The 14373-nt window shown below is 41.0% G+C and overlaps 1 protein-coding gene across 1 annotated transcript in view; it reads left to right on the top strand.

The window, feature by feature from the left end:
• Rasgrf2 (Ras protein specific guanine nucleotide releasing factor 2) overlaps positions 1–14373 on the top strand; it is a 232880-nt gene that overhangs the window by 86855 nt on the left and 131652 nt on the right. The window contains exons 3-4 of the mRNA XM_052159975.1: positions 8270–8417; positions 10441–10530. Coding sequence (XP_052015935.1) covers positions 8270–8417; positions 10441–10530 — 238 coding nt within the window. The remainder of the gene's footprint in view (positions 1–8269; positions 8418–10440; positions 10531–14373) is intronic.

Genomic DNA, 14373 nt, shown 5'->3' on the forward strand with positions numbered 1-14373 from the left:
TGTTATAAAGAGAAAAGGTGTATTTTGTCTCAGATGTTCTGGCTCATGATCGATTGTCCCCACTCCTTGTGGCCTATGGTGAGGCAGCAAGCTGATGGTATATAATGGTATATGATGGGGCAAAATGGTTTTCCTCATAGACATGAAGTAAAAAAAGAATGGTAAGAAGACTAGTGTCCCACAACCTTCTACAAAAGTCTGTTCCTAATAATCTGCTTAGGGTTCCTACCACCTCACAATAGCGCCACTCAGGGGACCAGCCTTCCATACATGAGCCTGTAGGGAACACTCAAGATCTAGACTGTAGATTTGATGCAGCCACCAGTATTCAAAAGTTGTTTAGATGGATATCATACTGCTGCAGTCTGGGTCTGTATCCTTCCTGTTCCTAAAGACATCAAGACTCTTGCAATAGGGAGTGCTGACTCAATGATCTTCCCTACAAAACTGAGCATACCGCTAGAGTTTGGAGTTGGAATTTTTCTTTAGAGACCTTTACCATAAGTTTTCATCTTGGGTTTTGCTACAGTTCACTACATACATATGCCTTGAACTAAAATGAGCAGGATGAGTATCTAGTAACCACTAACCAAACTACATACATCTTGCCCACTATAAAACTAACACAACACTATAATTCCACACTGTGTCTTTTCTGTGGACTTTTCGGGATTTCATTTGAATGTTTCCTTCTCACATGTGTGAAGTAATGGTCGTTTTGTTTGGTTTATAAATATTACACACCAATATTTTGTGCCCATGTGTGTGCTAGGCACACCATATGTTGGTATTTCACAGATGGGCTTTTAGTTTTGCTTTTATTATGTTGACTTACACAACTTCACTTTGTTTGCCTTGGCAGTGTGAAACCTCCTTCTCTTCCTTTCCCTCTTTCTTCTTGTTCCTTTGGCTAGGGAATTACTTGAGTAGAAAAAATACATTTTTAGAAGTTTGGACAGTATCTAGGAAATGGAAATTTCAATCAAGTGAAGTATGTATTGGAAACACATTACAAGAGAAACCCTAAGAGACACTCAGAAAATCTTATAAAGAAAGTCAGGCATGCAAAGTTGATCTGGCTGAGAATGGACATTTTCTAGTGGGATTCATAAAAAGGTTTGTGATACACAGTTGAAGATCCAGCCTAGTAGGAGTAGAGCAGAGCAGTAGGAGCCAGTGGCACGAGTCACAGGATTTGGGAATTAGTGCATGAGACATGTAAAGCTCTGCAAAAGATACTGTGTTGACCAATGTTTTCATGTGATGTCGGCTCTTTTGAATCTAAGCTCGGTCTCACACTGGACGCTTAGCTAGTGTTGAACATTTCCCTTGGATTATTGTGGTGTAACTTGGCTAGTGTAGACCACTTTCCCTGGATTATCGCAGTGTAACCCTAGCTATTCCCACCTCTCTCAGCAGGAGCCACTCCCAACCCTTGTCTTTTCTCCATTACAACAGCCAAAATGATCTTGTTAAGAAGGCAAATACTGACCTGGTTTCAAACCCAAGCTCAGATCTTGCATGAGAAGGGAAAGCCTGAGATTCTAGATTAGTCTTCGTGTTTGATCATTCCATTCCCTCTTCCAGACCTTCTGCAATGGAGACCAGTGGCCTCACTTTCTCCTCAGCCAGGCCAAGCCCACCCCACCCCATCCCCAAACATTTTGTCTCTTTTCCTGATGTGCTTTGCTGTTATCCAGAACTGTGCCATTCAGGCTGTTCTGCTAGGACCAGCTTCCTGAAGAGGACCTGCCATTCCTGGCTTGGGACTGTAATCCCTCTCTTCATGTTTCTTAATCACCTTACACCCATTTTCCTCTTCAGTACTAATGACCAGGTTTTCTTATTGTGTCTTTTCCTTCTTACTACTGCCCAAGCTCCACGAGAACACAGATTCTCCACCCCCTGACATTTTGTTTGTTTCTTTGTCCAGTCAGTGCTTTGATGTGTCCCTCAATGGTGTGTTTTAGTCATAGATCAATTTGGACTCATAGAAACATACAAAGCAACATTTACTCCATACATTAGTGTGATTCCATATATTATTATATTATTAGTACCTAATGCATGGAGTAAATACCTAACAGATTTTATGCATCCTTAAGCTCAGTATTGTAGAGGTGTTAGGAATATAGACAAGTGTACACATGCTAACTCAAGAGATGAGGAAACACCACTCGTGATGTCTCCAGCCTGGGATCACAACTCTGTGCTCTCACCTTACTTGGCGTTCTTGTTTTGCTCTTCTCCTCCCTTTAGATAGATCTATGTTGTGTACATACATTTCAAGACATTTTCTTCCTCTACCTATGAACACACATCCATACCTAGATATATGCTGTGTACAGGCTGTTTGTCTTGATTTCCTTTGCTCTTTTCAAGCATCAGTAGGCCTTTGATAAAGTCATTATTTTATAACTATATTATGGCAGTACTGGGAATAGAACCTAGGATACTACCTGTATGAGTCAACTGCTCTATCACATCCATGGTCATCTTTATAGCTATTTTTTAAAACATGATTTTAAAATCAAGTTTAAAACCATGGCTCACAATAGTTCCTGATGTACTATACTTGTTTAACCATGTGTATTCTACAAACGGGTTTAGAAGGCTGTCTCGGTTCTTCTGTTTTAATGAATAAACACCTTATTTCTTTGTACTTCTTCGTGAAAATCTGATCTTTTTCTACTTCTAGAAATGCAAACACTAATATCCAAGTGATATAATGCTTCACACCAGCTTCGGCATGTTTGCAATATTGTCTTCTACAACAGCTTACTCTGTAGCACTGAGTAGTGTCACCCAATCCACTCTGCTTTTGCTCATATTAAGTGTTAATGTTTTCTAAAGGTCTTAATCAGTTTTTGGTGAAATAGTATAATGGTTCAGACACTTATTGGCTTAGTATGTTACATGAAGTGCTTTAGTCTAATTTTACCCAATATTATCCACTTGTTATAAATATGACACATTTAACTCTTATACTACCTCTTATATTTCTTTTGTTTCCTCCATAGCTGTTGCTTATATATTTTGTAGTTCTTATGTTAGTTGCCTTTTTCCTAAAGTGTAGTTAAATCTCTGCTAATTTATCAACTCAACATACTTTGTATTGATCTCCACAAGGAAGGCCAACAGGATACAGATGTTTCACGTCTTTTGGTTGTGTTTTTTCTGATGCAGAGTTTTTAGTGCTTTTGTTATTTACTCTCACTTTATAAAGTTTTAGACATTTATTTTTCTATTCTCTAAATTCCACTAGGCCTTTGAATTCTGCCATAGGTGAATTCTGAAAAAAATAAAAAAACAGTGGGAAGGTTTGATGGCACGATTAGAGGATTAAGATCTGCAGTGAGGAGGAAACACGCGTGGCCCTGACTTGGCTCATGCTGCCTCAGGAATTGAAACAGCACACTGCATACCCATCACTGTGTCTCTCTAACGCACTTTATTTGTGGGTTAAAAAAAAGCAATAAGGAGCATTTGCACAGCGCACATAGCAATAGTATATACCAGATTATTGGTGTTCAGTCCCACAGCACATGAACGATCACACAGAATTTAACATTTGCTCCTGGAGACTCACTTCCTGAAGACAGCATGTTAGATTCCTCTTGGTTTCAGACCTGCTTGCTCATCATCTGTCTCTGATTTATGAACATTCGTTGACCTGTAGAAGTTTAGCAATTAGGCTTTGTCTTCGTGTCCTCCTCTTCTATCCGACTGCTTCATTTCCACGGCAGTCTTTGTTTGCTTTGTAACTCTTTTTTTTTTTTTTGCAGTGTTTGTTCCTCAATCTTTATTTTTTAGTTTCTCAGAATCTTTGACACATCTGGTCAGTCTTCCCTTTTGAAATTCTAATTTCTGCTGTTATTTTTCTCTGTAATAGACACTCCTTGATCGCCTAGGTGATCTCCTCCTCTTTTTTTTTTTCAAATTCAAAAGTACGATTTTTTTAATTATCAAAATTTTTAAAATTGAATATAGAAGCTAAAAGATATGCCATATTTTGGGAAAATGCAAATCCCTCAAGATCCTGACTGTTTTTTTTTTAATTTATTGATATATTTATTTACATTTCAAATGATTTCCCCTTTTCTGGACCCCCACTCCCCGAAAGTCCCATCAGTCCCCTTCCCTCCCCCTGTTTTCCCACCCAACCGTTCCCACTTCCCTGTTCTGATTTTGCTCTATACTGCTTCACTGAGTCTTTCCAGAACAAGGGGCCACTCCTCCGTTCTTCTTGTACCTCATTTGATGTGTGGATTATGTTTTGGGTATTCCAGTTTTCTAGGTTAATATCCACTTATTAGTGAGTGCATATCCTTCCTATGTCTGAAGACAGCGAGTCTCAGCTGCCAGAATGACCCCTGATTCCTGTGGCAGCTTTTCTGTTGGTTCATTTGAGGCTGTATTTGCTATCTGTATCAGCTTAATGGTTTACTTCACAATGATTGCTGCAATAAGGAACTCATTATCCACCACTGCTTCTGCAGGCCAGGTGTCTTAGCAAGGATTAGCCTGGTTGCCTCTGCTCATGTTTTTCTCTGTGGGCTCCTCAGAATGCACAGGTTGGGGAGGATCTGCTGCTGTCTAAGTCAGAGTTGCTGGCTGGATTACACTTCCTTATGTGTTGTGCTGAGCCGAGTCTAGACATGGATGTTAGAGAGAGAACTCCTTCCATTTCTATTCATCATGAGCCTCTGGATGGAGCAGTTCACAGCCCGGCATCTGGCTCCCGTCTGAGCAAACCAGCAAGAGACTGCAGCAAATTCATCACAACATAGCAAGGGATGGCAGCCATCACAACATAGCAAGGGATGGCAGGTGCGATGGGAGCCACAGTCTTCTGTGGACTCACCTCGGTAGTACCATACCCATACACCACTTCGTCACACTTCTCAATGAGCTCTTGTCTGCCTCAAAGTTTGCAGTAAGCTGCTCACAGTGGGGAAGTGGTCCCCCACACAGTTCACTGCTGGGTATTGCTAAACATACTTTTCCTTTTTTGGTTCCACCTTATGTCTACAGTGAATGTCAGGACTGACCTAAGCTCTGTTCCGTCTCAGAGCCCAGCCTTCTGTATGCAGGAAGGTGACCAGCTTTTCTACAGAGAGCAGATCATGGGAAATGATCTGGGGAGGGGGTTGAGGAACTGACCACCATGACATTCTGCAGATCCACTTCCTGCCCCTGTGTTAGCTCCTGCGTTAGCTGGTTCTGTGTCTGGAGCATCTCTGGGCCAGCCCTGGCACAAGCATCTTACACTGTCCTCTCGTGCAGGCCTCTGCACCTGTCATTTCCTCTTCTACAGTTTTTCATCAGATGAATTCTGATCAGCTTTCTTTTCCCAGTGAAGTTTATAAAATACTTGGTCTGCTAATGGTACACTCTTCAACCTTGTTCTAGTTTTGTTCACTAAGAATAAATAACAAGCAAGTCGATTTCTAACATTTAGGTGGAACCTTGGAAAAAGGGGGGCAGCCAGTGTCAGCCATGAGTCCCCAGGAGCCCAGCCCTGAATCTAATACATTTGTAAACACTTTCACATATCTTTGGTGATGCTGGCAAGAAAGGCCAGAACTTTTATAAGTCTGTTTCTAATGTTCTACTGTACTCTAGAACTCAATCTTTCTAATGTTGAAGCCCTTTAATACGGTCTCTCATATCATGGTGACCCGCAGCCGTATGATTATTTTGTTGCTACTTCGTAAGTGTAATTTTGTTACTGTTATGAACCATAATGTAAATATCTGATATGCAGGATATGTGATATGCGACCCCTGAGAAAGGGTCATTGGACCCCCAAAGGGGTTTCGAGTCACAGGTTGAGAACCAGCGCTTTAGAGGAAGATGGGTTAGGAAGAGCCCTCCCTCCTCTTTCCTCTTCCATTCTCTCATAGGTGCATAGCTCTTCTTGCTAAGCTCAAAGGTTAATTTCTTAGAGCAGGTGACCTGAGAATACCTTGGTGCCCTCACTAAGACTCTAGCACTCTTGACAGTTAGTGTGAAGGTGTCAGGTGACATGCCTACAGTTGTGACTTTACCCTAAGTCTTCTTAGTTTTAAGGAATACAATGCTATTTCAAAGGGGTTGAGTTATATAGAGAATTTACTAGAAAGAAACTAGCTCTCTCTCTGAACTCCAGGCTGAAATCTTACTCAGATGTCATGAAAGCCTATAGGAAGCTGGGTAGCTGACACCTTTCTGTCTCAGACGGTCTGTTTATTTTGTGTTTGATTTTCTGTATATCTGCCCATGTTTTTCTTCCTCAGCAGACTGGCTATGGCTGCTTTGGGATGGGGTGGTCAAACAGGGCTGCCCAACCATGGCGACCTGCGTTTCCAGGTCCATCCCATCTCACTTAAAGGAAGCAGAGCAAGATTCTAGGAACAGGGATTCTAGTTGGCATCAGGCATCTTCCTAACCTTGCTCACCACGGTCTTGAGGGAAGTTCTGGGATGCAAACATGGCTTCATTGGGTCAAGTTTCCAAAGAAAAGGCAAGCAGCCTGAAGATTTGGCAGTTGCCTCGAAAGAGTCTGGTGCTGCTTCTCCCCTGAGAGGCCGTTCGGCCTGTGGTTACTAACATGGGCTCAGGTCAGACAGACTCTGACTTGGTCCTAATGCTGCCACTTCCTAGCTGTCTGACCCGGGGCCAAAATGCACTCCGAGAATCAAGTTCTTCCTCTAACAATTGGCATCACAAATCCTACCTCTCACATGCAATGAGGAAATACATTATACATCCTATACACTCAGAAAGTAGTGTCTGTTATTAATCATAGCTGTTATCATGCCATTGGGAAATGATTTTATGAAGAAAGGAAGAGCATGTATCTTACCATGCTAAATAGTGCAAGAGGATCTGATGCAGAATTCCAGGTGGCTTATGATTGCACGATCCTCCAGGCACCTGGGCATTGTGGCATATTCCAGGCACCTCAATGCTATTATATTCTAGGTGCCCTGACATTGCATTACACTACAGGTGCCTCAACATCACTTCATAGTCCAGGTACCGCAATGCTGCACTATCAGCATAAACTGCGAGCAGATTTTTCTCTTTACCATGTTTAGCTGAAGAAATGGATACAGGTGAGGCAGCTGGAGTCAGGACCTGAGAAGTTTAATGTAGTAAATATTTATTCTCAGTTAGGGGTTTCTACCCGACCCTTGTTCTTTCAATTCCCAGATAAAAGACACACAACTTTTATATTTATAACAGGTCTTTAACGCACTAGAGGTGGGTGGATATCTACCCTCTAAGCTATTATGTTTACTTTCATATCAATAACCATGAGATATAACTTGCCATGGTCCACCTGTGCTGCTCTAAACTCCGACTGGCCAGTCCCTATGGCCAAGTTTTCATGATTTCCTTACCCCACAGCATTTTCTCCTCTCTCCCCACCTACAACTCTCCTTATGGTCTCTCTTCAGATCCCAAGTCTAGGAACCAAACCCTATTTCTCTTCGGCCAAGCTATAGGCTGAAGATTATCTTTATTTAACCAACAGTTTTAACTTAAGAAAAGGGGTCGAATAACATTGCTTTGTGTATGTAATGAATCTCTCATCCCTGTGGGCAACCAGGCCTCAGGAGCCAGTATCTAGCATTGCAATAAATAGCAAATGGCCAAACCTTAACAGTTTAACTTTTTTTAAAAATCACATATGTGGCTTCTGCTCCTTTTCAGAACAGAGTTGTGGGTGGTGTGTACCCCATAATGAGCCCCACAGAGCTGGTGGCCTCCAGGAGAGTCATAGTAGTTCTTCCTGAAGAACCCTTCTTCTCAGGGTTGTAACATCCATTCTGTTTGGCAAGGAGTTCAGTCTCACTAGTCAATGTTCTACCCCATGGAATACTTTGAATACCATCCTGAAAGACCTATGGCATCAATTAAAACACTCTGGGTCTCCTCCTTAAAGAAGACATCCTGATTTTATATTAAAAGTTTTCAGAATTCAAAAAAATTGCAATTTTTTGCACAGTCTTGTTAAAATTGTAGGTAGCAGCCAACATTAACTAGATCTTTAGTTAGGGAATATGTAAAATGATAAGAATGCATGGTTGCCTTAAGGTGATTTTTTTTAATTAAAAATAAAAAGAAATTCTATATTATTGAGATACCAGCTGTATGATGTAGGTTAGTGTGCCAGGAGAACCAGCCAAACAAAGTGCATGTGCCTCTTTCTATGTGTGTGTACTGTGCTATGTGGAATTGGGGTGGAGTTCAGTGACTAACTGTGTGATTTTCTCTTAAGTTACTCGGACATTTTGATTGAGAGGGAAGTGTTAATGCAGAAGTACATTCATCTAGTTCAGATTGTGGAGACAGAAAAAATTGCCACTAATCAACTCCGGCATCAACTCGAAGATCAAGATACCGAAATTGAAAGGCTTAAATCAGAGGTATTTCCCAGTTGAAGATTCTGTCGTGTTGTTTCCTCCTCTTCCTCATGATTATCTGTTGCACATTCAGGAGAAAGATTTAATCTTATGCTGAGTTCTGCCACCGACAGATATGTGGCTGGGCTGCTGATCTAGACAGAATCCATTGTCTGCTTCAGAGTTAGGTAAACGTGCTGCTATAACATACCACCATGACAAACACCGTGTCTTCTGTTGTTATTCGTGACACTAATGTGACCCTAATGTCCTTCTATATATATTTAATTGATTTCGCATTAACTCTTGGAGTAACAACTGTGAGTCTTCCCTAGGCTAAGTGAAAAACCAGAAAGGAACTCAGAAATACTTCACTTGTTTTTAATCTAAAGGCTCTAGTTTTTTTTTCCCCCTGCAGAATTTTTAAAAGCACCTTTGGGATAAACAAGATGATACTGACTGACTGTGAGGCATTTCTGCCTCTCCTTTAGTCCCTGTCCCTTAGCATGCATTTCCAATGAGCCCCAGAGTGATAGTGTAAGTGATAGTGTAGCTAGTCTGTGAGTCTGTGGCTGTGGTGCCGTGTGTCTGGGTTCTGCTTCTACCCCCGGTGTCCATCTATGCAGAAACATCTTCAGGCTGCCATGTGGGTGCTCAGAGACAGTGAACAGTAACGGAAGAATGGAGGGAGAATGCAGAGATTGCATTGTCCTCTCTATTCTACCCGAGATGCACTGGTGTCTCTTTTATCTAAAGAAGGATGCAGCACCAGCGCTGGCAGTCGTGGATGCATAGCTTTCTTGCTGTTTTTACTGTGCATTTCCTTTCTTTCCCATCCTCTTACACCTCCCGAGGCTCAGTGTGACTCCTGTGTGGGTTTTACCTCCTGTTTCCAGGCACATCCATAGAATGGAGCTCAGCATATCTGGCTCTAGCGTGGACATGAGGGATGTCTATAGGGATGACGAGTTGCCAAGTGTGTGTTCACTGTGTCATTAGGCACGCCGGCTTCCACTGTGCAACCCTGAGAGTTGATACAGTGCAAACAACAACAGAAAACCTCACAAACCCGCATTTTAAAAGACTATATCAGGCACTGTAATTTAAAACAAAATTATCGTGTTCTTTCTTTGCCCCAGTACACCAGATGTTTGTCTACTGAGTGTAGCAGGTTGGTATTTACACCATGAGAGGAACTCAGCACCAAGCAGAGCTCCCTAGCATTTACTGGTGTGTGCTTATCTGTCTGCACTGTGTTCTGCTTTAGTCAGAATGTAAATAGCAGTGAAAAGCGGTCAGCTGCAGGCATGTCTTTTTGTGGCCACCTGACAGAAATTATTTCCTATTCCTTTATCTTTTCACTATTTCCTAGAAAATGAATTTAGAATGTATTTGGTTTGGGGACAAGATCCAAAGATAGGTCACTGCAGGGACAATTGTGACCTTCTGATCATTTCAGTATTGGTTTCTCAATGATTCTGTTTTAATTCTTAGGCCTGTATGAACTATAATTGAGGCTAAACTAGAGAGCTGTTCTGCTGTAAAGGAAAGAAGCCACTTGGTCGTGAATTTCCCTTACAGGTCACATGGGGCTGGGTGTACATGAAAATACCCAACTTATTATAGTCTTTTCTGTTTCTTAAAAGTAGTCTTTTTCAGCTGGCTTTAGCCAACCTCAAGGCTACCATTTTCCCAAGGAGATAGATAAGGACTGAGATAATCAAAGACCATAGGCTTGCTACACGAGCTTTAAATTGTGTGACTCTGTCTTTAGCGGTCACAGTGTTTCATGGCGGCTGCCTTCACACAAGGTCCCAAGGAGACACTGGCCTGGTCTGTCAGGGCTGAGTTCTGTGCTAGTATTTTATCTAAGGCAGACCTCATGACACCAGGCCTGGACTAAGACTCGTGGTCCCTGCATCGTAGCTCCAGATGAGGAGAGGGCACATCCAGTGAAGGTTTCCGGATGTCTTCAAGGGCAGAACTTTGGTAGCTTGACAGTGTGCCACCACTCACCAAAACCTGAACTGACTTGTCTGTGCTACAGATCGTTGCTCTTAATAAGACCAAGGAACGGATGCGTCCACGCCGCACCCATCAAGAGGAGGAGGATCCAGACATCAAAAAGATCAAGAAGGTAGGAGACAGGAGGCTTCTGGGAACACGGTGACCACTTGTCTGCTCTGTACTGATGACTTTGCCCTTGCGTCCCTGAGCTGGGGACTGCCTTGGCATTTCTGGCAATGGCTCTTACAGTGTCCCTTCATTGGGATCCATGCTGGTCTGGAAAATTTCAGCCTGAGGTTTCCTTCCAGTTCTAGAACTTCTCTTTTGGACCCTGGGAAGAATGGCACAAATGTGCATTGAGACAACAGTGTTATCCGTTGGGTAACTCCACAACTGTTGAACCTCCTGATTTTGTCACATTTATTGTTGGGAAAATTATTTCTATAATAAATAATTATTCCCTGCTAGCTATAACAAAACTTTAACCGTATGTTGCTCAGAAATTGGAATAAATTCTTTGGGCTGAGTTGAACATTTTTAACTTTCTTGAAATAAAAAGTAAAATAAAACTGTTATTTCCTTAGCATTACATCAAATAAATTGGCATTTATTTGAAACTGGTTTATGACATTATGTTCCAAGACTAATGCTGTTGCTTTTCTTTTGATAATATGCAGTTACATGTAAACAAGGATGTTAATAATATCCAATTTTCAGCCTTGTTGTAGGAGCTGTTCTGTTAGTAAATTAATAAAGCAGCTATTTATTGTTCATCAGGGGACAGCTGCCAAAGTGAAAGATTTTATTTAACACAAATTTTAATTGTGCTGTATTTTCCAAAACTACTTCTATTAAATAAGAGAATAAAAGAAAAACGCACAATTTTGAACCTTTGTGATTCTCTGAAGAAGCAACTTAAAACCTATTTTTGAACTTGTTAGTAGACTCCAAAATTAACTTTATTAATTTTGTGTCCCAAATCAAATAAATATATGTGGGAAAGAAGGTTTACAAATGAACCACAGGTCTCCTCTAATCTTGATGAAATGTATGCAGTCTTTTAGTTTTAAAAGATCACAACTCAAAACTGCTTATAATTCAAAAAAAATGTTCTTTAGAATTCTCAAAATTATATGCACAGAACTTCACACACTTCTATGGAAATGCGAAATGTGCTTAATTTCTCTTGTTGGAGCATAGTGACCTTAGCCACATTGACGCTTATGCTGTCCTATCAGAATGAGTAGGCATACGACAACATCTAAAGTGTTGCAGAATTAAATGCATGATATACGTCACATGCATGAAAGAGATGAAAAGGAATGTTGAACAGATCATGGCTGTGTTCAGGGGATCAGGTAGGGAACTACAGCCTTTAATGACCCGTGACTATGGCATATGCTTCCTTGCTGAATCTGTCACCTCTACAGTGCCACATCCCAATTACTTATCCTGTAATTTTTGTAGTTAGAGAGGAATTCTTACTTGGGGGTTCATTCTGAGGAAACAGAGGATTAGAGTTTGAGTTTGTCCTGCTGGTTAATAAGTAGAGCTTCTGGTGTTTCAGAGTTCCTTGGACATTTAAGAGACACTCAGCCAGTGTTTGTTGACTAGTAAAACCACACACTCAACTGCACTTTTCCTGATTTGTCACTCTTCCCACCATGGCCTAGAAATTCAGATCCATTTTAAGGGCTGTATCATGTTTCTATAAAAGAATTTATATTAAATTATTATTTTAAGTTGTCCATCATTGCCAATGGCTAGTATATGTCTTGCCCGCATGGCTGCTAAGAGTTTAAGGAACTCTAAGGCTGTCCTGTACAAGGACGTGGGCTCTGGTTGTGACCCTCCCAGCCATGTAGCTTATCTAAAACTCAGATATTTCATTCACAGGAGTGGTTGGATGAGCTTATTTCAACACTTGTTTTTCAGGCTTAAATAAGCAAAGGAAAACAGACTGTAGCATCAACAAATAAATAAAATTATCTGGTTTAAAAATGAGCAAAGGAGATGGATAGACCCCTTTTCCAAGATGTTTTACCAGTGGTCAGCAAGCACATGGAAAAATCACCAATCACTGAAGAAGTACAAATCAAAACCACAATGAGCCAGAGCCTCACACTCATTAGGACAGTTACTGTAAACAAAACCAAGAAGAAAATAACACATTTTGGCAAGGATATGGGAGAAACTGGGTCCACAGTGTGCTGTGGATTGTAAAATTAAATAGCCCTCAATGAAATTCAATACCACATTTTTTCAGCAATTCCATTTCTGGGTGTATTTCAGAAGAAATGACAACATGATCTGGATCTTGAGAAGATATTGGCATAGCCATGCACATAGCAATACTATTATAACAGCCAAGGGTGGGAGCAATCATAGTACCCACCAGAGACGAACAGGATAAACGTATAATGAGGTATCACCCTTAAGAAGCACAGAAATCCTGGCACCTGCTTCAACATGGGTGAACCTTGAAGGCACTGTGTTAAATGAAATTAGTAATGGAAATGCGAATAGTGGAAGAATCCACGCAAACAATGTTTCTAAAGTAGTTACACTCACAGAAGCAGAAGCAGACTGGTGATTTCCAGAACCTGAGAGAAGTATCTATGGAGTTTTTCATTAACAGGTAGAGAGTTTCAATATGATAGAATAGAGATCTTGCAAATTGTCGAAAATCAAAACGATGAATGCCCCAGCACTACTGTAGATGATGGTCATTAGAATGGGGCTGGAGAGATGACTCAGTAGTGAAGAGCTCTTATCTCTTATCGCTTCTGCAGAGGGCCAGGCTTGGCCCCCAGCACCCATGTGCTGGCTCACAAACATTTGTAACTCCAGTCCCAGAGGATCAAAGGTCCTCTTTTGGCTTCCGTGGGCTCCTGAACATGCATGATGTGCATACACAAATCCACACTCACATACAAACAAGCAAACAAACAAACAATAAATTATTTTCTAAAAGGCGGGTCTTTTAGACAATGGAGTACTATTCAGCCATTAGAAACAATGAATTCATGAAATTCTTAGGCAAATGGATGGAGCTGGAGAATATCATACTAAGTGAGGTAACCCAGTCTCAAAAGATCAATCATGGTATGCACTCACTAATAAGTGGATATTAACCTGGAAAACTGGAATACCCAAAACATAATCCACACATCAAATGATGTCCAAGAAGAACGGAGGAGTGGCCCCTGGTTCTGGAAAGGCTCAGTGCAGCAGTATAGGGCAATACCAGAACAGGGAATTGGGAAGGGGTGGATGGGGGAATAGGGGGAGGGAAGAGGGCTTATGGGACTTTCTAGGAGTGGGGAGCCAGAAAAGGAGAAATCATTTTGAATGTAAATAAAAATATATCGAATAAAAAATAAACAAACAAACAAACAAATAAATAAAAGGCGGGTCTGGACATACAGTTAAATTGTAGAACACTTGCCTAGCATGTGTAAGATCCTAAGGTCAATCTTTTGCACTTAAAAAAGTATTAAGATGATAATTTTTACATTACCCTTTAACCCCAAATAAAAAATATAGGATACTTTAATATTAAAAGCAAACCATTAATTATTATTTAAATTTATTGGCTAAGTTTTAAAATATGATTTACTAAGTAGTAGAATATTCTAGTATCTGCATAAATAACCCTAATGCATTTAAGCTGTTGAAGACATCTGTGAACTTCGGGAAAAAAAGATAAAATGTTTAAAATCATTTTTTCCTATCCCACCCAGGGATTCATCCCATATACAGTTACAAAACCCAGACACTATTATTGATGCCCACAAGTCCTTGCTGACCAAAGCCAGATATAGCTGTTCCCTGGGAGGCTCTGCTAGTGCATGACAAACACAGAGGGGGACACTCTCAGCCAGCCACTGAACTGAGCAAAGGGTCCCCAATGAGGGAGCTAGAGAAAGGACCCAAGGATCTGAAGGGGTTTGCAGCGTCATAGGAGGAACAA

The sequence above is a fragment of the Apodemus sylvaticus genome, chromosome 16, assembly GCF_947179515.1.
Source record: "Apodemus sylvaticus chromosome 16, mApoSyl1.1, whole genome shotgun sequence".
Taxonomy (NCBI): Eukaryota; Metazoa; Chordata; class Mammalia; order Rodentia; family Muridae; genus Apodemus; species Apodemus sylvaticus.